This window comes from Siniperca chuatsi, linkage group LG2, assembly GCF_020085105.1.
Source record: "Siniperca chuatsi isolate FFG_IHB_CAS linkage group LG2, ASM2008510v1, whole genome shotgun sequence".
NCBI classification, from domain to species: domain Eukaryota; kingdom Metazoa; phylum Chordata; class Actinopteri; order Centrarchiformes; family Sinipercidae; genus Siniperca; species Siniperca chuatsi.
This window is the reverse complement of record NC_058043.1, coordinates 25804352-25826352: the sequence shown is the minus strand read 5'-3', so window position 1 is coordinate 25826352 and position 22001 is coordinate 25804352. Positions and strand designations below refer to the sequence as shown.

Sequence of the window (22001 nt, the reverse complement as noted above, 5' to 3'; positions counted from 1 at the left end):
AAATATCCACCTGCTTCTTGTTTGATAGTTTCCATTTATTAAACTACTTTCATTTGACAAAATAAAATTACAGCTTCCCCTTGACCACCTGCAGCTCTGGTCTGACGCCAGAAGGCAGCTGCAGTTGAGGCGATGGTGCAAACCCTGATGTCCGTCTCATGAAGATGAATCACTGACATCTTGCTGACTGTATGCCTTTCATAGGCCTGGTGATATATGTCTACACCAGGAAACTAGGCCCAACAGGCAGGCCTTTCAGTCCCACACACTGTTATTAACAGTCTGGGCTGTCATTCCTCACTGAGCTCCTCTACATCAGCAGCACACGCGAGCTGCTGCCAGATGTCTTACACCTGACCCGGTTCAAATAGCCTCCTGAACAACACCAGTGAAATCGGTAGAACACAGGGTTTTTTTTTTCTCATCGAGTTCATCCAGCTGTTCCAAAAGAAAAGGTGCAGTAGTTCAACACTAAGATGGAGATTTAAAGTTATATGAGCAGTGAAATCAGTTACCAAATGCACATTTCCATCCAGGCAATATTTTATATTCTGATGCCTCACAAGAGAATTCAAATGCAGATCGATATGTGTTGCACGTTTTACTTTCTGTTTCTAGCACTGAATGTTTTGTTTGAGTCTCTGAAGTAACTCCGCACTGCTCGGAGTCCTTTTAGTGCATTTCTTCTGGTCACACTCAAAGGAAAACAAAAGAAATGCCTTTGTTCAACCTTTCTCTGTGACCAATAGTTCTAATTGGTTTGTGGTGGTGGTTAATACTGCATGGGAGGCTGAGCTGCTGGTCATAAAAACAGTACACCAGATTAAAGCTCGTTCTGTGGCAGGAGCTCCCTGGTGATCAGCCAGTCAATCATCTCTTGTCCCTGGTTCCTTCACTTCTGCCTTTCTTAAGCGTCCCTCTGGATATGCAGAGCTCACAGGAGGGGGCACGAGCAATCAGTGACAGCCACAGGCTCTGACCACCATGTTGCGGTACTTCTTGAGGATGACGTTGGAGCTGTCGTCAAAGTAGAGCACTGAGATGCCATGGAGCTGGGTTGGGGCACAGCAGGGCTTGGGCACCGTATCCGGGTTGATAAAGTGTACCTGTGGTTAGAAGAAGCATAAATCAATCCTCACAGAAAGTGGAGGTTGTAATGAAAGTGCTCGTCATCAGGGGCTGTTTGGGACTTACCAGAGTTTGCACAATAGCGTGATTGGTGGCATTCATGTAGGAGTTGAGAGGGAAGGCGCATTCTCCCTCGCAGTAGTACGCTGCGTAGCCCTCTGGTGCTATGATCCAGTCCTGATCAGAGCAAAACAACAGGCAAATTTATAAATGTCACTTTTGGAAATAAAATGAAGTGAAGTTATATTAAAATGAGATCAAATGAAAGTTCTGAATTATACCTGCCATCCCAAATCTCTGAAACTGACATACAGCTCATGCTTTTTACATCCCTCTTGAGAGATGCCAAGGTTATCTGAAATTGACAACATGCAAGTATGAGTACACACAAGTATGAAAGTACAAAAAGTATTAAAGGCCAGTTGGTCAAAGTTGACTAGAGTCTATGATGGTGAGATTTGAAGGGTTCAGCACCTGTTGCAGCCTCCACTGCCTTTAGTGCATCTTGGACAGTCCTCTGAGGTTTGGAGCGGTTAGACTGGCGCCCCTTGTGGCCGTGGGCAGAGCGGATGCTGCGGAAGCGCACCTCATTTGCTTTGAAGAAGGCAACCATGAAGGGCTGTTTGTCCTGAGGTCCACTGCCCGTCACCAGACCTGCCAGTTGGGGGTTCCTCCTCTGGCCTACAGAGGGAGACAGGGGGCACAAAACTAATGAGAGTCTCAACCAACCACTGAAGATGACAAGAACACACATCGAAGTCTCTACTAAACAGAATCACAAATACTTTATTGATCCCTGAGGGGAAACTCTTTTGCTACAGCAGCTCACTATCACGTCACACAGGAGAAGAAGTACTAATAGAATAGAAATAGACATAATAATAAATAAGTCTGCAAGCAAATCGAAATATGATACACTATAATACACCTAATCAAAATAAGTACAAGTGGGTATGAAGTATAAAGCTAAGTGTACAGTACAATGTAATAATATAAGTAAGTAATAGTAGTGCAATCATGTGTAGTGTCAAGTTGAGTTGAGTTGAAGAATAATTTGTTCATCCTAATATGACCACAACAACCACAATCATAACTTGAACTCTGTAAGAAGCCTCTACACACATTTACTAAATATGTGGTGGTCATTTTAACCATAGGACTTAAAGAGCATTAAATCATTACTCCAGACAAAGACTATATTCTTGCTGTTGTTGCTGTTATGGATCGTTAATGTATGGCAGTGACTGACCGTGGATGTCCTCCAGGACCAGGTGCAGGCCGAGGTTCTGCTCAGGGTTGACCAGCCAGAGGTTACTGGTGTCTGTCAGGTCGAAGACCAGCCAGCCCTCCTCTGCAGCCCACACTTCTCGCTGATCCAGCAGCAAGAGCTCCACTTCACTGAGGAGAGGACAGTAAGTCATTGAATTCAAGGCATTTCAAGGCTGAAAGCGCTGAGTATCAAAACAGTGGAGTATCCTTGTTTGGCTGCAGATTTAAAATATTCCACATTTCCCTTTGATGTACCATCAAAGACTTTCAACAGTCGCTACTTTCAAATATGTTTCCACAATGAAAACATAAGTTTGACAAAGTGCTACGGTGATGAAATGTGATTTGTTACCCATCTCTTCTTTTTACGTTTCTGCAAACTGATTTTCATTTCTGAAATTAATGGAAAGCAATGGCTGTGTGGAAAGTATGAAAACAATCTAAAAGCATGTGGTATGCTCAGGAAAATGTTTGGCCGTCAAGCAAATGACATAGAATTAGTTTTTAACTTTGAGGTTAAAGTGCTCATTTTCAGTCTTGTGTTTGAAGGTGTTTACATCCTTACTCGAGGAACAGTACGGGAATCGTAACCCTTGTTATATATATATTCACCCAATTTTAGGACAATGCAGCAGGAAAATAAGACATTAAAGGCAACCAAGAGGTTTTATGTCCAAACAGTGGAATGTTGTTGATTAGCCAAGTTAGACACCTGATCTCAGTCCAACTGAGAATGTGTTTCATTTGCTGAAGACCAGACTGAAGGCAAAAATAAGCAAAATAATTAATAAGGCTACAGTGTTGATGTCTGCAGCTGCAAAGGAACCAAATATAAAACATTATCTCTTCAAGTTTATGATAACTTGTCCAATTACTTTGTTTTACCTAAAACTGTTCAACTATACTAAAAAAGGGGCTGCAGTTCCTACATTGTTCATCAGATGTGGATATAAACAACTTAAAATTAATGCAGAGAGACAACTATTTAATCTCATAGCCATTGTTTCATTTCAAATCAAATATGTCCTGGAGTACAGAGCCAACACTCTCCTGAACATTTCTGACTGCACTGTAAAGACACTGAATCAAACCTTCTTTTTCGTAGTAAATTGATCCAGCAGAAATTCATAATGCTCCATACAGTGCAAAAAGCACACACTGTTTATGGAGAGATGCATTGCAAATAATAAATTATAACAATAAATGTATTATAAATACAATTTTAATGCAAGATTAAAAAAGATTTTTTTTTTTGTCATTTCAGTCTCAATATATGGCGTCATCAAGTAACACCCTGAATCATGTATCCACCCAACTTGAACAGCCGTTATCAAGGGAGCACTTTCTTAACATCCCAGAAGAAAACTCCTATACTGATATGTGCCATTTTAAGGGCATTTTACAGACAATAGCTTTGTTTACAGATTGAGTTTCAGACCCTCAGGCAGACGTCTGTCTTTAGTCCTGCAGCCTGCCGCCTGCTCGTCTGCGTGGAGTGGTCTTTGTGTGTCTGTGAATGACAATGGTGTTGCCCTTAACACCATCGTCAGCCCCACAGTCACCGATGAAGGACTTAAATCTACTGCCTGCACATGATTCCTTCAGCTCACTTACGTCCCAATGCGGATGACTTTGATTTGTGAGAAAGAAGTGGGTTTGTGGAGTCTAATTATTCTTTAATTTGTTGATCTGTTGTTATCCAATTTCAGGTGTGGTTTGAAACAAGAAAAGAGTGTGAGAGCAACACAGAAGCAGGCAGACAGAAACATGGTAACCACCTGTGAAAGTGAAAGAGAGTAAACTGATGTCTTGAGGGTTGAGAATGTTATTTGTGGTTGGAGCTGCGTGTTATAAATGCAGGTCTCCTGGGGACTGTCCCGTTCTGACAGTATGAGAGTAAACTTGCTCTAATTGACACTAATGTCTGTGTAAACAGCTTCGGTGCTGACACTAACATCGGCAGAAATAACCTGCGGGGAAATGTAGACAGACAGAGCCAAAGCAGACAGATCTGTGTACACGTACGGCAGCCTAACAGCCACTTTTCACAGAAAAACACACAGTAGCATGAGGTTTTTCTTTAAACTCAACCACGCTACTCGTACTATGTCACTAACATAAGAGGATAATCATATGTAGCAATGAAATCATTTACTATGAAGACTTGGAAGATCATTTGAAAAATGCTTTAAAGGGTCACTTCACCCAAATACAATAAAAAACTAATTCTAGCTATTTAGCCATGCAGATAGGTTTGGTTTTATTCATCCGGATTTTGAGATATCTGTCTGTGAGATATTTGCTCCCATACAACTGAGGTGAATGGAATTTCATTGGTGGTGCTCACTGTGCTGAAAAATTAATTTGAAATTAAAATTTGAAATATTCACCAGCAACATTTCTTACTTAGACTAGTTTTTTGCTGAAGAAATAGTCCCTGCAAAACCAAGAGACAATGAACAAATGTTAGCACGCTAAAACACTAAACTAAGATGGTAAACATTATATGTTCTAAACATCTGCATGGCAGCATTGTCATTGTGAGAATTAGCTAGCGTGGTGACATTAGCATTTAGCTCAAAGCACTGCTGTGCTGAAGTGTAGCTGTAGGTTGTCTAAATGACATAGTAAGTGAGGAAATACTTTTTTTTTTTTTAATATAATTTGAGTGAACCAATCCCTAAATGCTAAACACTACTGAGGAGATCGAGCTGATACATATGACACAGGATAAAGCAAATCAAGGGTAAGAAGCAGTAAAACCAGCAAGGAATCTGAAGATTCTGAAGAATTTGAGATGTGCAGGAGCTGGAAAGAAAACACCCATACCTGTCTGCAGGCTCCTGCAGGACCTGGTAGACACTGACTCTGAACGTCTCGTTCTCGTAGCGTTCCTGGATGAAATCTTTATAAATCCTAAACTCTGCTGCTGTGACTGCTTCTCCCTCTGGAATACGGGAAAGGTCAAATCGAAATTCTCTTCTGTGCTGCTGGTACAGGAGATCCTGATTTTGATCAACTATCAGGGAGAGAGAAAAGAGAAAGCAATCATGGTGGCACGGTGTAAATCAACATTTGATTGATGCTTTGATGTGCTTGATCAAAATACTCCATTTAAATGAATTTAATCCAACAGATCATAATACCACTATGATGAATGTTTTTTTTTTGTTGTCTGCATTAGCTGACACACACACACACAGAGTGAAATAATACTTCTGTCCCTCAAAGGGAAAGTTTGTACATCTGAGGAAAAGGCAAACCACTGTGAGTACAATCAGGTGGTAAACCAGTCGGTGGTTGCATATCTGTCAAAACTGTTGCTGAATCAAACGATTCTCTGATGTGTGTCACTCTGCCCACATCTCGGAAGCACTGTGTCAGAAATAGGAAAAATCCTGCTTCCATGAGCGAAGCAATTGATCTAAACATCACTTAAGTCAAGTCTGCCATACGTGCCAATGTGGGGGAGAAAAAACACACTCAGGGCTCAGTTTGGCTCCCTGTTTAAATTGCACACATGTGCTGACCACAAGAAAAGGCCTGTTAAGGCACTGCCTGGAAAACCACAGCAGCCAGTGTGCTTTTATAAACACACTCTCATAAAGTATAGAGAGACACACAAATCTGTGTGTGACTTAACTACCAGAGTCTGTCCCACCCACACCTCCCTGATCATTTCGCCATGTAAATGTATCACTGTCCAGGCATTTCATTCTGATTGTAGAGGCTAAAGTAAAGCAGCAGTAGCTGATGGCACTGTGGGGTTTCCAACCCTCCCTGAGCCAGCTGAAGCTCTCCAAAACTCAGACTTTCCAGAAGAACGGTGGTCAGAAAGACCCCAAAGCTTCCTGAAGCTTTCCAGAGTCGTGTTTTTACAGCGTTAGCCAATGTGTTTGTCCTTGGAAAGAGCAGTGGAGGTCTCTGGTGAAGGTTGTGCAGAGCAGAGCAGCGATTAGCTACCTTAAACACATCCTGCCCACTGACATACACCATGACATCATCATGACATCACCCGGCTGATGGTCCACTATTGTTTCAGTGCACAGACAACCATACACACAGCAGCCTAAAACTAGATACAGAACTTTTCTTTTCATGAAAGAGCACACACACACACACACACACAGAGACTCAGGGTCTTCTGAAAACATTTGTAACGACACAAAAACACACACAAGCCGTTCATCGTTAAAAGCAGAGCATTCTGAACCCTGCTAGTCATTTGTTTGACCGCAATTAAATGCTGGAAGGGAACGAGGGGTGTTTTTATGAAAGCAATAATTGCTTGTAAGGACTTGGTGTGTTTACGTTAGGGACCATTAGCTGCAGAGATCAGACCTCAGATATGCAAACTTCCCTCTGGGAGGCATTTCAACACTTCAGATTACTCCTGACACTGCAGGGCCACACAGCCACGGAGCTATCATTAACCTATTGCAATTTTATAGTAAGTGGGGTTTTTTTTTTTATAAATAAGCATGGGCGGTTTAAAGATGTGTCACAATGTCTACACACAAACAAAACTCAAAAAATGTGACCTTTGTGAATAATAATCACTGCTTCAGACATTATTTATATCATTCTATGCATCACTCAAGGTCAGACTTTAAATTTCAACTACTTAAAGTTAGTTGTAAATCTTTCACTCAAGCGAACATTTTCTGCCCTTTCAAATCCATGAATGTCTGCATGTGTTGACATGTTTTGGCAGCATTGCTTAAGCTGTTTTCTTGCAGATTATTGGAACCACCAAAAAGGCTTTTGCCAAACAAATATTGCACTTGTACACAAATCTGCTGCAGAATGAAGCACCATGTCGTCTTACTGATGACAAACTGAGTTTTAAATCTACAGAACAGACAAAAGTTATTCTGCACAAGATTTGAAAGACAAGAAGTGTCTCTCATCAGAGGATGCCACCATGTGATTACGATTCGAGCTTCAGGCTAAAAAGAATCATTTTGCACACAAATGTATAAATAATGAGATGGTTAATGAGATTTTCTGGTGGGGAAAAAGACATTCTTAGTGTGATCTCCTTATACTTCCTACAGATCAGCTTAGCAGGACAAACACATTTCTTCCAGCTTGTTCTCAAAAACACAATGCACCTTCTGTTCTTCAGCGACACGGTCATTCCTCCAACTGTTAGGAGAGCATTTTGCACTCTTTCTGTTTTTAATGAAAGCCAATGACATTAAGCCTTTTCCCATGCTCTGCAGGTGTGGTGTGGTCACTGCAAAAAAGCCCATACTGAACGCACGTGTGCACATCTCCAGGCAAAGAGTTCAGCGGCAGTAAACAAGACGGTCGACATGACGAGTAGCAGAGCAGAGAAGAGCGGAACAGCTACAACTGATTAAGATTGAGTGTTAAGTCAGGCCTCTGCACTACATTCAGTCTATTTCTTTCTAAACAAATGTGCAATAGAAACTACAAATGTGCAGGGCGATAGCAGCTGCCGTGTGTAATGTTGCATGACAAGGAGACGAATGCTTCCTGCTCGTGATTCTGAAGTACGACCTGTGGTTTGGCATTCTAACACAAGTAAACATATGCAGCCGTGTACGCGTATCAGCATGTGTGCAGTGATGCGACATACTGTATGTGCTGACTTTATAATATGACTACACAAGCTCTCAGATAATGTCTAACAAATGAAAAAGAGGGGTTAAATCGTTCCCTGTAACTTTTCTGAAACCTTTCCCTCTAACATAATAAATTTCACTTGAAGATAGGCTACTGAGTAAATGAGGCTGATTTATCTAAAATAATAGTATAATACTATTCTAAGCCCTGTCCACCTGCAGGATATGTAACTGGGTGCACTGGGAGAAGGGGCTGGGCAGCTCTACAGCAGCTCTCCCTCACACTGGAAGCTGTGGTCTTTGGAAGGGAAATACCATAATCCAGTTCGGTCTTGAAGCGATCATCCAAGGACCACCAAGCTAGAGTCACTGCAGCACAATGTGGGAGCCCCAGCTAAAAACCCTGCCAATCATCAGCACAGGAGGCCGTGGTGGGCTTGAAAGAGAAATAATACACACTCATTGTGTCCTTTTTTCCCTCCTTCCTCTTTATAATCAAACTCTTCAGATGTGGAACCACATAAATCTGCTATGAGTTTTCAGAAACGATGTTTCCAGATCTCATTAGCTAAAGACTGTCAGTTAAAAGTTCACGACTGAGGACATAAAATGTTATGTTTTGCGATTTTTTTACAGTCTCCAAATGTTTCGTATTAACTACACGTTTATGGGCTGGTCGAAAAATAACTCTAAACGGCTCTTTATTTAAAGGCTTCAGTTCAATCTCAATGACACACAAACAGACGGCAAGGTTAAAGGTTTCTCAGAATCGTAGATGAACAAACTTCATCTCTTCACATTGACCCATGACCCTCCTCCAAGCCCCGAGGCAGGAGAGAGGCATAACGAAGACAGGGGTTGGTTTTGGATGTAACCACATCCGGATAACAGCCACAGGCACCATGCCGTCTGCTGTTTCACCATGGTGATATCAGAGCTGCCGTAGGATCTCCAAGGGAAACAAAGGCAGGATTTGCCTTTTATAAATTCAATAATGTCTGAGTGAGCCCCAACTCCCACCTGTGACCCCTGTGATTTACGCCCTCCAAACAAACATACAAACAGACACTTAAATGCAGGAATGCACATGCGCACACACACACACACAAGCACCTGCACTAACAGAGATTACTACAGCAATAATGTGTGTTTAGATGCAGTTTGTATCTTGATCTCAGTCAACTTGTCTCTCACTCCCTAGGGGGGTTTAGAAATGCCTGTTCAATTCGTAGTCATGTGAAACAAAGCCATGCTAAAGCCTCTCCCCCCAGAGATTTGAAGGGATTCTGGGGAAATCGGATACAGGCATGTTGTCATAACATTTACAGCTCGGAATGCATAATGCTTGATTTTAAGTGAAGAAAGTGACTTATAAGCCACAATGTCAGAGACACTGGCCTTTACATACACACACACACACACACACACACACACACACACACACTTAACTACTGCACTCTGTTGTGGTGGCTTTAAAGCACTTGACAACAAAAATGGAAAGCATTTAAAACCTTGATTCTTACATTTATTCAGTCAGATAACAGAGATGAAGCCTCCCCTAAACAACATAATATGATTAAGTAGGCTAGTCAATGATTTGGACATTTTGCAAAGAATAGGTCTATCATATATATATTTTTTTTAATTATAAAAGCATTATCACATGAAACCAAGCTCTTGTAGTAATCTTTAGTGGATACTGGTGATATAAGAGTAGCAGATTTTGCGGCACTTGAATATCTCTATCACAGGCACATTGTAGGCTGGTGTAAGAGTTATAGTAAGATGTAATGTAATGTAAAATCAAATGACATAAGGCTACTAAGTCACTACACTGAGTGTATCTAACACAAGTTAGAAACATTACAGAATCAGAAATACTTTATTGATCCCCGAAGGGAAACTCTTTTGTTACAGCTGCTCACTATCACATCAGTGCACACAGGAAGAGAAGTACTAAGCAAAAAATATAATATACTATAATACAGGTCAGATAAATTAAGTACCAAGGGGGTATAAGTATAAAATTAAAATAAGTGTAAATAAGTGTAATTACGTTATCAATTGAAAAACGGTGTCATTATAAAGTCAGATTGTAAACTTACCGAGATTGACAAAGCTCATCACCATGTCTGCGTCATCAAGGAAGCGGCTGTCCTGTGGGGTCACCAGGGGGGAAACCTGGGTCGGGAAAACGGGCTTGTAGTAAGAATATCTGTGCGGCGCTGCGTCTGTAGAGATGGTATTATACAGGTCCAGCATGAACATCGGGGCTGCGTTGTGTTTGGTGTGGACGTGCGGCCGCGGACGATGCGGCAGCCCCAGGATGGAGAGGATCTCTCGCTGCATCTCCCTGCGCTCCTGGCTCCGCAGCCGCCGCTGGATGAAGCTGGAGCGCACCTCGTTGCCCACGGAGAAGTTGGAGAAGGCGACCCGCGTGGCCAACACGCAGTAACCCCACGACAGGAGGATCACTGTCGTCGCCAAGGCGCTTGTCACCATTTTACCCTAATTTTACGTGCGGCTCTAACTAGTCGAAAGATAAGACTGTTGGGGAGTCCAACATAAAGAGATCTCCTGCTCGTGGTCGGACTAAAACACACTATCCTCTGTCAACTCAGAATATCATTCCCTTATCATCTGTAGTTGCACACTGTCTTGGTGTGATACGGCCGCGCGCTCCTCTTGATGGCAACTTGGGAATGGATTTTATTGAGGCATTGTGTCAGGGGAGGGGCAGGAGGGGTTCAGAATGGGATAAACCAAGACTGGAAAGATTGGGAGAGCGTTAAGGGGTGAGTCAATGAAAAGTAGGGCGAGAATAGACCAGTGTGCTATCATAAAGTGCACTTCTCTGTCTTGGTAATAAGATAGGGGTGTGGACCTTTCAAACCAAAGTGTCCCATCACTGCGTCCTTTGTTTGAACATGACTGTTTGGCCACTAATGAAAGTGGACTCTAATTGTTAATATCTGATTAGCACATCTTTTCCTTGTTGGTCTCTTTATTTTTTTTATTTTTTGTGTGTGTGTGTTTTTGCAAGCAGTAGCCTGGCAGCCAGCCTTTATCTGTTGTGACCATCCCATGGTTCATCAGTCCTCTGCTTCCAGCCTTCCTACATCAAAGGTCACGTGTAGCTTATTTTTAGATCTTGCTTAGAACAGATCTGGACAGTTTTTTAAGGTATCGTCACTGTGCTTCAACCCTGCGCACATAAAGATACTCCAACACTGTTAAACGATCAGTCTAAAGGTAAAGAGGGAAAATCCCCTAATCCCTTCTTCAACGCAGACACCTTTGAACTCAAACAATAAACTCAGGCCCACCCTAATTGTTGAGGGGTTTGAGTGATCAGCAGCAGCAGCAGCAGCAGCAGCAAAGGCACATGAAGGGACTTGCAAATAGCCCCAATGAATTACTACAACAATGTGTAAAGCACTCCACTGTGACTACTTTCACAGAGTTAATGGGGTGGGGTGGGCAATGGATGACAAAGCAAGAATCCAACACTGAAGTACAGATTATACATGCGCTTTACGCAGGTTTGAGGACAGCTGTGCCTGGATCCGCACATAAAACTCAAAGAAGGAAGTTAATGTGTCATAGCCACAAACTGAAATGGCCTTTTACTAACGTGCTTTTCTGTTTCTCAACTTTTATTTTCAGCTTCTTGTCTTTGGAGCCATCGGAACAATCCATAAATGAACTAAAACCACACAGCCAAATTTCCATGAGCACCATGCGCTCGTCACTTGTGATGTTTTTCCCAGCAGAGGTCACTTTACATGTCTCATCCCCGCAAACGCATGTAAACAACAAGAGTCTATCCACTACAAACATTTCTAAACCATACTACTGCTATAATAGTAGGCTAACAATTTTAAGACTGGAAAATCTGTTTTGCCCAAGGACTTTTCGGCAGAGTGGACGCATGCCAACAGGTCCTCTAACTGACAGTCTACCCAGCCACATCATCATCCCACTCATTAGAAGTGAAAGAGGTTTTACACTCTGTTGCAGCAGCACCATTGTGTAGCTTAGCTGCTGCACAGTCAGATATTTTTCAGCCTCGGGAAGTATTGTATTGTATCATTTAATTCATGCACCATATTCATTTGCTGAATGTATACTGACTCAGTCCAATAAGAATCATTCATTACGTCTCCCACTGGAGCTACAACCAAACTGTGTGTTATACTGCATACAGCAGATGAATTCGTGATGAAAAGTCGTTTGTTTTGTCCATATATTAGGATCTGTTATAGTGTGAAACAGTGAAGGTTTCGTATTGATCTTGCACCACAATACACCCTTATCCTATACACCTCACCTAATTGTTGATCAACCTCATTTTAATTTTGTATTCAAGCTCCCTCTACAGGTGGCCCTCATCTAAAGCCAAGTCCAGATTGCCCACAGGGAAAAGTGAGGCAGATGTCCTTGGGCACAGTTTCACATTTAACCAATTTGCTTCATTTTTCTAATTTCATTCAGATTATCGTGTCCAAAATTTTAATTAAAAAGGACAACAAGACTGGTTGTTACCAGTGTTGGAAAGTACAAAGTACATTTACTGAAGTAGGATACTATTGTATAATTAAGTACAATTTTGAGCCCTTGTAGCCTTCTTTACTCTAGTATTTCCTATTGATGGTACTTTATACTTCTAGTTCACCAAATTTCAGATGTTAATAGAGTACATTTTACTCCACTACATTTATCTGACAGCTGTTATTGGTTGCTTTGCAGATTAAGATCAACATTTTACATTCAAGACATATAATCATTTTATAAAATATTTTTTAATTGTTAGAGATTAAAATATCCAACAGGATAAAAAGTAGCCTAGTTAAAATTAAAATCCTCTTGACCAACTGCAACATTAAAATACTGCTAACTTGTTAATGCATCTGTGATAATAATCCAAATAATTAGGGGGCCATTCTTGAGTACCTTCACTTTTGATACTTTCTACACATTTTGATAATTCTATAATTTTACATAGTTACATTTCGAATGCAAGACTTGTACTTGTAATGGAGTATTCTTATACATTTACCTCTTTAAAGAGTAGGCTAGTTATTACCTACCTTACATGATATTGTGTGTATTGCACTCCACTAGTATTGTGCATTATCGTGGCAGACAGATGAGGTATACTGAATGGACTACGGGTGGCTCGGGGATGAGGTTGTCGGTTGGTCCCCCAATAGACTGTTGAGACCCTTTTATACAGTCTATGGTTGGGAGCATAGTCTACACTTTTTCCACTTGGCCCCTGTACTGAGATAAGATAGCTATAGACGAGATACCGTACAGTCCCGAGTTACTTTCCATTGAAGAGTAAAGTGACTTGCTGTCATGCACTGCCTCCAAGCGTTTATTCTTGAAATAGCATCCCTTTTCCGATACGTCACCAAACTGCGACATAGCGAGTAAAAAGCGCCACATTTTTTCGGCATTTTCAGCGTTACCAGTTTATAACCATAGTTTCACAAATTTTGGGTATGTATATTCATGTAGTGAAGAGACGGTGCTGCTGGCGATACAAAGTTTAAATACTGTGTTTGAAAATATTGCAGCACATTTTTTAAGTTTTTAATCTAGTAGCTACCGGCCACAGTAACGCTAGATGGTCTCAACAAATGATTTAGCTAACGTTAGCTAGCGTTGAATTATCTAGCCATAACGTTACATATTTTCTGAACCACATAATGGTTAAAATAGTAGCACATACGCTCAAACGTATTTCGAATATCATGCACTTAAACCGCCTATATATCCTTACGTTAACATGCTAGCTGTTATTTAGAAGCTAGCAGCGGTAGCGTTAACTGACGCATAGTTAGCGTTAACATCAACTGCTAGCTATCCAGCTACGTCTTGTCAAGTGTGAACTGTTTTGGTTTACGCAACTCGTGCTAACCTTTCCCGATATCTAACCTATTTAAACTTGCTAACTGAGTGATGTGATTTGGTCTTGTAGCAAAGGTTACTCAGTGTAATGCTGTAACGTTAGCTACCTAGCGTTACACATACTGTAACGTTATTTGCTTGATTGCACGCCTTTTTGGATTCAACGCTACATCCAGTTTGTTTGCATCAGCATAATGCACGTTACCTGTTAGTACGATTTGGCGTTTGATAATATTGATGCACTCGAAAACGACAACCAAACGAATGTAGTCTGCTATTATGTAAATTACACCGTGCCTCTGTCTTCTCTCTTAGGCATTAGGAATAGCGTTAATGCACTATGAGTTTATTTGGGGCAAACACCGGGTTTGGAACAGGAGGGACCGGTGTCTTTGGAAACACAACAACAGACAGCCATAATCCCATGAAGGTAAACCAGCGGAGTATAGGAGAAAAGCATTTGACATTATTATGATGGCTCACTGTGCTTTGACCTTTCTTGACAGCTTAATGTTTTTCTTTGTTGTTTATATTCCTGCAGGATGTTGAAGTGACTTCCCCTCCAGATGACAGCATCAGCTGTCTGGCTTTCAGCCCCCCTACTATGCCAGGCAACTTCCTCATTGGAGGATCCTGGGCCAATGATGTGAGTTATTTATTCAATCATGATAATGGTGTGCAGCAGTAGATTGATTTAGTGAACCCAAGATTATGGATGATCATTTTAATATGGGATTTGGCTACAGTTGAGGTCCAGGAGGATACCATCACCAGGCTTGTCTTCCATGAAGGACTACGTCTGCACTAAATAATGAATTTATAGTATGCTCACAAGTAAACACATTTTTACTGTGCTGTATCATCTGACCTCAGGTCCGGTGCTGGGAGGTGCAAGACAATGGACAGACTGTCCCCAAAGCCCAACAGACGCATGCAGGTCCAGTGCTGGATGCATGCTGGAGTGATGTAGGTCTCGTCATGCAAAGTAATTTAAGCCCTGTAATAGATGCTGTCTGCTGGGCCACAGAATAATTTATGATGTGCTGTTCTCTTTAACCAGGATGGGAGTAAAGTCTTCACTGCTTCCTGTGACAAAACAGCCAAGATGTGGGATCTTAACAGCAATCAAGCAATGCAGATTGCACAGGTTGGATCAGAACCCCCCGATCAACGATGTGGTCTTACGAAGAGAAGAATCATCTTACACCTCTCACCATTTCTCTTTACAGCATGACGGCCCGATCAAAGCAATCCACTGGATAAAAGCCCCAAACTACAGCTGTATCATGACTGGCAGTTGGGACAAAACACTGAAGGTACAACAGCCATTTCAACTAATCTGTTATTATTTCAAAAGGTATACATTAGGGCTGTATGATATATATCGTTTCAGCAAGGATGCTAGAGGCAGGCGTTCAGTTAGGCAAGGAGGCTTTTGAGTGCATGTATTCCCGTTATCAGTGGCACCTCGTCCCTGTGCTGGTTAAAATGTAATGTAAGAAATGCTTAACACACAGCACCCGCATACACAAAACTTGCAGTATCCAGATTTATCTGTATGTACATCTTGCCGGCATATTTAAATCTGTTTGTTGCTTGAGTTTGAGAGTTTTACCACCCTCAGCCGCGCTGGGAGGCCTGTTTGCCTTCCACCACACAGATTAAGCATACATTTGAACGTTGTTAGAAATGCAGTGTGCTTGCATCCCTGCTGTGTCAACAGAGTGGTCCCATTCAAATGAGTCAGGATGCTGGGAGTTTTTCATACAGTGCTCTTGTCTGTCTGAACTCAGCCAAAGGCCTATGTGGGACATTATACTTCCAAAAAAGCTTTCTGGTAAACTAAATTTGAATCATCTCTGGACCATCAGTATCTTGATGGCCACTATTTAGACTTTTGTTCGATGTTTTTGTGTAGACATCTAAATGTAACCATAATGATCACTTAAAAAGAGCTGATCAGAGAGTGGCATATCAAACTTTGTAGTGTTTAATGTAGCGCTGTTTTTCTCTTCAGTTCTGGGACACCCGCTCTCCCAATCCCATGATGTCTCTGCAGATGCCAGAGAGATGCTACTGTGCAGATGTTGTAAGTGGTTAATGAGGAGTATGACATGACTTTTAATACTTGCTGAGTAGATAATTGATTATCTGGATTTTCTTTTTTCTTTTTTTTTTCTTTTTTTTTACCTTCCTGACTGTTATATGTAGGTGTACCCCATGGCAGTGGTTGCCACAGCTGAGAGAGGACTGATAGTGTACCAGCTGGAGAACCAGCCCTCTGAGTTTCGCAGAATAGACTCTCCCCTCAAACATCAGGTGAACTTTTTGTGTCATATATATATTAGTTTCAGTACATTCCATTGGGATAATAAGGTATTATGTTGAATACAAACTTAGAGGCCAGAGCAAAAGTGGCACTGCCACGGTTAACCGGAGTGTGTATTACACGCTTTGGCGTGATACCAAGTTGTAGCAGCAGACTGGCGACAAGTGATAGTTGAGCGGAGTATCTGATGTCCCTCACAGTAAACAGTGCCGTGAAACTAGGAGCGCTTGAGACAGTCATTTTTGTGGCAGTGTTTAGCTGTGAATAAAAACAGACAGCAGAGGACAGAAGCAGCACGCCTGTAAATGACCCGCCAGTGTGGCAGATAGCCTTCCGAGATTTACTTGCCAAACGGAAAATCTACCCGCAATTGGAGCTTGAAATTTCTCTGTATACATCGTGCCACTCACCCTGGTAGTTTTATGTACAGTCTCAACTCAACTTTATTTATAAAGCACTTTCAACACCACAAGTGGAACCAAAGTGCTGTACACAAAATATAAAAAACCCCCAGAAAAAACAGAAAACAAACATATGACATACACACCTACAAAGCATTGTCAAAAGCTAAAGAAAACAAATAAGTTTTAAGAGCACTCTGAAAAACACCCAATGAAGGACAAGTTTTTAGAGACAGAGGAAGGTCATTCCATAGCCTAGGAGCTGCAGTACTGGTTTTTGACTTGATGCTAAATATATAGCCAAACTTTGTAAAATATTTTATTTTTCATGTATGCCTTTTGATCCAATTTACTTTTCTGCCCTGGTCCTACAGCACCGGTGTGTCGCCATATTTAAGGACAAGCAGAACAAGCCCACAGGCTTTGCACTGGGAAGCATTGAGGGCCGAGTGGCCATCCACTATATCAACCCTCCAAACCCGTGAGTGTCTTAAAACAGTCGGTGTCTTACAAATGAATGAGTTTTTGAAGTGTTTTTTTTTTTTTTTAACCCAGTAAAGTGCAAGCATGTTTGATTATTATTTTGTTCATACAGAATTTAAGACACTGCTCTTACTGTCAAATGCCTGAGGCAATATATGACATGAATGTGTTCTCTGATCCCTTTCAGAGCCAAAGACAACTTCACCTTTAAGTGCCACAGGTCCAATGGAACCAACACAACCACTCCACAGGACATCTATGCTGTAAGTTGTTCTGAATTTCTAAACTAAAACAGTGTTGACATTGTGAAAGAAATGTATCTTTTGTGCTCTTAAAGGAGATTTTATTAGCATATTTTTATTGGAACATAGACAAATTATTCCAGTTTGTGGATTTTATTGTCAAGAGTTTTGATGCAAAGCGTTATAATAGGCCTTTTTCACAGCAGACATTCTGCTTGTCATAGCAGGAAAACCCAGGTGTAACTAATAAACTTAATGATGGATGCCTTGGAACTGGCTAAACTACAACTGAAATTAATGTAATTAAATACACCTGTGCTTTTCCTATGACATCATATCTGCAGTGAAACAGGTCTGTTAATAGAATGGATGGATGGATTAATGTCATATGCATTTTTAAATACACCCATTATAATATAATTGCTGTATCTTTGGATAATGGCACGAGTCCCTTTTGTATTTCTGTTGGATTTGTCACATCCACTGATTTTCAAAGCTACTTGGTTGACACCATCTTGCTGGGCAGCCCTTGTGTACCTTTTCACAGACTCAATTATTACAATATAGTCACTCTACACCAACCAGTCTAGTTATACTGTTTCCCCCATGTCTCACCTACTAATTTCCATTTTCTCCCATCAGGTGAATGCCATCTCCTTCCATCCTGTCCATGGCACGCTGGCTACAGTGGGCTCAGACGGGCGCTTCAGCTTCTGGGACAAAGACGCCCGCACCAAGTTAAAGACCTCAGAGCAGCTCGACCAGCCCATTACGGCTTGCTGCTTCAACCAAAATGGCAACATTTTTGCATATGCTTCCAGTTATGACTGGTCAAAGGTAGGAGGTGTAAAATCTTCACAAACATTGAGAGCAGGTGTTTGTATTTCACTACAATAGTTGAAAACTATTGGCATGCACCTCATGCTGGCCTTCACTCATATTTTCTAATATTGTGCTCTTATCTGAATTCCTCAGGGCCATGAGTACTACAACCCCCAGAAAAAGAACTACATCTTCCTGAGGAACGCTGCGGAGGAGCTGAAGCCTCGGAACAAGAAATGGTGAGAGAAGGACAGCCACTGTCTGTAAACATGGAGATTGCGGTCACTGGACGGGGCTGCTCCACTTCCTCAATGGCCTTGTGACTCGCACTGGGGCCTTTTAAAGGCACCCCATGATAGGTGTGGGCGGTATCAAGGTATTACGGTATACCAGGGTATTTAGAAATCCCAAGGTATGATTTTCAATACCGTCAAAAATACAGACGCTCCTCTTTCTGGTAGATCGATCATATTTGCTCTTACATCATTTATTTTCTGTGCACTCATTTCGGATTTGAGTCTGTGTGTTTGTTCAAAAGATGCTCTGTGCTTTGTGATTTTTGAATGGGAATGTTTCTGTATAGGGGTGTAAGCGGTACGTGTATTTGTCCCAAATCGACTTCCTCGGATCAGTACGCCCTGTGACCCAAACTATTACTGTCAAAATAGTCTATTTATGTCGACTGCAAGCACGCGCGGAACAGAAAATCTAGAGTGAGTTTTACCCGATACGTTTTGGCAGAGCACCAGTTGCTGTCTTATCACCTGTAGTATGCTAGTCGGCTTAGCCTGCTTGAGCCCCACTACAATGTGCCATCCCGTGTGCATTTCAGTCAGTACATTGTGCCTGCCCTGTATGAACCAGTGTGAGCTGCAGTTGTTGAATTGTCAACAGTCTTACGATGGCTTATTACTGACATTTGAGTTGTTTATTTATTTTGTTTTTTTTCTTATTGACAGTATGGCAGTATTTGAGTGCATTAACTGTTCATGCTCGATGAGCAACTCTTGAATGTTTAAACTTTTCAAAATTACAAAAATACATTTTTTTTTTGTTTTACTTCTGTACCAAAAACGTACCGAACCGTGACCCTAAAACCAAGGTACATACCGAACCGTGAATTTTGTGTATCGTTGCACTGCTGGTACTGTACTGACCTGAGTGAAGTCATTTTGAAGGCTTGTGTAATTTCTGCTGTAATAGTGTATACAAGCTGCCTTGGCACCTGTACAGTCAGGAATTTTGGGATGAAGGCTGCTGGCTTTTTTTACTGCATTTAGCTTGTATATTAAGGCTTTGCAGCGTATTCAAGGACATAAACATTTATTTTACGACTGTTATTTAATAGATTATGGAAATAACAATGAAAAGATTCAGGAAATATTGAGCATAGGCAAGCAATTATTTACAGTGAATCAACCATCATCTGCAAGGATTGATTTTTGTCAAAGAGTGATATTGTGCTGTTTATTCTGTGCAAAAAGGGACACAGTGAACGCCCTTTCAGAAATAAACAAAACAAAAACTCAGAAAAATGTTCTTTGTGACTGACTGATCCCTCCTGTCTTTAGATTTGTCGTGCCAAGTCGCATCTCTTGTGGGGAAATGCGGAAGACCTGCTGCTTTAGTGTGTGTATACGCCCGAGACAGACTCCTTCCTCTCGTCAAACACCTGGACCAATGCCGTGGTGCTGCGTACTGTGCGTGGACTAATCAGAAGGGCCTACCCAACCTGGCGCTGATGACAGCTGCATGACAATTGGTCTTAGAGGTCATCATAGAGGGGGCTTTATTTGTCATTCATTTTGATGTTTCTTTTTTTATGTGTCCAGCTCTTCATTTTTTACAGCTTTCCAAAGACTTTTCATTCTTTTATGATTTGCTGTTCCTCTGTGGTTTAGCTCCATTAATGAAACTGGGATGTAAAATAAATAAGTGCATACCATTAGATTTGAACATGTTTATTCCAACCTAAGGGAGAAATTAGGTTAAAAAATAACCTATTGTGTTTGCTGTATAAATGTTTGTAGGGGATTCACTGAACTGTATTGTGCATGCGAAGCCATGTACTTGACAACTATCTCATATTTCAGCTGTAAATCTCTTCATCGTGTTGGTCTCTGACATTGGCATCACAAAATCAAAATGATAAACTTTGGACAGCATCTGTATCACAATGACCCCTTCTGACTGCTTGTTTTAATCCAAGTTAACCAGCAGGTGGAGCATTTTGCCCTTCAGTGTGTTAACTTTAGCAGTTACCTGTAGAAAAGTCCAGAAGCTAAGGTCAGAGCTAAGCAGGACAAATGAGATCAAAGCTGGACAGTGGGGTCCTTTTGACAGGGACACACAGCTGGGAATGGGGGAGATTTATCAAGAGGATATGAATGAGGTAGCATGGGCAGCTACAAAGGCCATGTGTGAAAAGTGAACCAGTTCATAGAGGAGAAGGTGTGAATTAAATGCCTTTTTATTGAGGTCATTAGAGTATCACCTCACTGTTAGCCTGACCCTTGGTACTTAGCAGTGGAACTCCAAGGGGCCGAGGGCGGGAAGATATGCTGCTGCCACAGTTCACCGGCTCCTCTCAGCTGGTACCACTCCTAGACCACTGTCTCCTGTACTGGTCAGTCAAGCTGCACCAAGTTTCTTTTTAATCGAATCGAATAGTCTTCCAGGTTGACAGCACCCATGATCATGAATAAGGCTGATTCACTGGCTACTATAAGCACCAGGAGAGTACCATTTATTTTGACAGTGAAGAAAACTTTTACTGTTGGATTGACCTGTTGCTTAGGACCCTTGGATCTGCCCTTTTCTGCACAGAGGTTATCAGTATTTGTGAGTAGTATGTAGACATGTAGAAAGCATTACTCTGGCACTGGAAAATAAGAGCTTTGAGCTCAAGTACACTTTTTTTCTTTCTTATGCAAAATGTGCCAATCATTTGCTTTTATGATAGGGTAATAAGAGGTGGCCTGTTGTGGTGGGCCCAATGAAATTTGTCATATTGTACTTTAACCAGTCTATTTCACAAAGCACACACAGCTATGTAGAACTTTGATACTGCATTTCCAGGAGTTAAAACGAGTTAGAAATAATCACACCAACTTTGTATATGGTAATTATAGTAGTTTTAAATGTATCTACCATGGTATGTTGTACTTTAACACTCCACCAGGTAACATTTCAAACTAAAAAGAATGTGTTTGTGAGACCATATTAGTAAGATTTATAAAACATTTTAAAATGAGAGAGACATAAATGGTACCTTAAGAATATTATAAAATCACAAGTAACACTGCTGTGATTTCCCTTTTGGTCTATTAAGTGAATGTTACAAACCAACCATGAACATATTATAAAGTAAGGCCTAAATAAGTGTTTTTAGTTGAAGTGGTGTGGTCTCCATTCTCCTTTTGTTTCAGCCGCACTTTAAGGTAGCCTAACTATATTAACTGCACAACTCCTTTATGTTTGCTTTCTGCTCAGGCTATATCTGCCATGTCCTAATTGTCAAGTGAAGTCACAGTAAAATAAGCATACTTAAACGCCCGCTTATTAAAGCTTGGAGAGATTATTTAGGCCAGAAACCGAGGCAATTACTTCCTCATTACAGTACTACCATGTGGCGGAGCCGCGCTTTCCGCCTTACCAGTAGAGGTTTTTCTTTGTGTAGTAAAGGACAAAAGCAGGTGCAGCGCAGCGCCGGGGAAGGCGGGCCAATGGGAGGATCCGCTGCCCAAGTTGGCACTCAGCTGTTATTCTGATTGGTCAACAGTTATGTACGGGCGTGGTCTCTGCTATGGCATATAAAATC

The 22001-nt window shown here is 41.3% G+C and overlaps 2 protein-coding genes across 3 annotated transcripts; one reads left to right on the top strand and one right to left on the bottom strand.

The window, feature by feature from the left end:
* Positions 1 to 14: 14 nt before the first annotated feature.
* LOC122888888 (bone morphogenetic protein 7-like) lies at positions 15 to 11948 on the bottom strand. The gene is made up of 7 exons (XM_044223895.1): positions 10094 to 11948; positions 5227 to 5416; positions 2378 to 2526; positions 1603 to 1809; positions 1410 to 1483; positions 1195 to 1305; positions 15 to 1106 (listed from the first exon to the last, which is right to left on the bottom strand). Exons 1-7 carry the CDS (start codon positions 10488 to 10490, stop codon positions 957 to 959), a joined length of 1278 nt encoding a protein of 425 aa, XP_044079830.1. The 5' UTR covers positions 10491 to 11948; the 3' UTR covers positions 15 to 956.
* Positions 11949 to 13345: 1397 nt separating this feature from the next.
* rae1 (ribonucleic acid export 1) lies at positions 13346 to 20361 on the top strand. 2 transcript variants are annotated; one of them, XM_044223898.1, is made up of 13 exons: positions 13346 to 13493; positions 14220 to 14334; positions 14446 to 14550; positions 14778 to 14870; positions 14965 to 15051; positions 15134 to 15220; positions 15922 to 15993; positions 16116 to 16223; positions 17009 to 17115; positions 17305 to 17380; positions 18002 to 18196; positions 18335 to 18420; positions 19753 to 20361. In XM_044223898.1, coding segments are annotated over exons 2-13 (1107 nt in total). In that variant the 5' UTR covers positions 13346 to 13493; positions 14220 to 14244; the 3' UTR covers positions 19754 to 20361. The 2 variants fall into 2 exon arrangements, with proteins under 2 accessions (XP_044079833.1, XP_044079832.1); XM_044223897.1 differs by lacking the exon at positions 19753 to 20361 and having other exon boundaries at positions 18335 to 18424.
* The last annotated feature ends 1640 nt before the right edge of the window (positions 20362 to 22001 follow it).

What these genes read in the sequence shown, in the direction of transcription:
- LOC122888888 (XM_044223895.1), bottom strand. Translation starts at nt 10,490, where the DNA reads ATGGTGACAAGCGCCTTGGCGACGACAGTGATCCTCCTGTCGTGGGGT. An exon ending in GGCAGTGGAGGCTGCAACAG is followed by an intron (nt 1,484 to 1,602) that starts GTGCTGAACCCT and finishes TGTCAATTTCAG; the next exon opens with ATAACCTTGGCATCTCTCAA. An exon ending in TCAGAGATTTGGGATGGCAG is followed by an intron (nt 1,306 to 1,409) that starts GTATAATTCAGA and finishes TGCTCTGATCAG; the next exon opens with GACTGGATCATAGCACCAGA.
- rae1 (XM_044223897.1), top strand. Translation starts at nt 14,245, where the DNA reads ATGAGTTTATTTGGGGCAAACACCGGGTTTGGAACAGGAGGGACCGGT. An exon ending in GTTGGGACAAAACACTGAAG is followed by an intron (nt 15,221 to 15,921) that starts GTACAACAGCCA and finishes TTTTCTCTTCAG; the next exon opens with TTCTGGGACACCCGCTCTCC. An exon ending in GATGCTACTGTGCAGATGTT is followed by an intron (nt 15,994 to 16,115) that starts GTAAGTGGTTAA and finishes TGTTATATGTAG; the next exon opens with GTGTACCCCATGGCAGTGGT.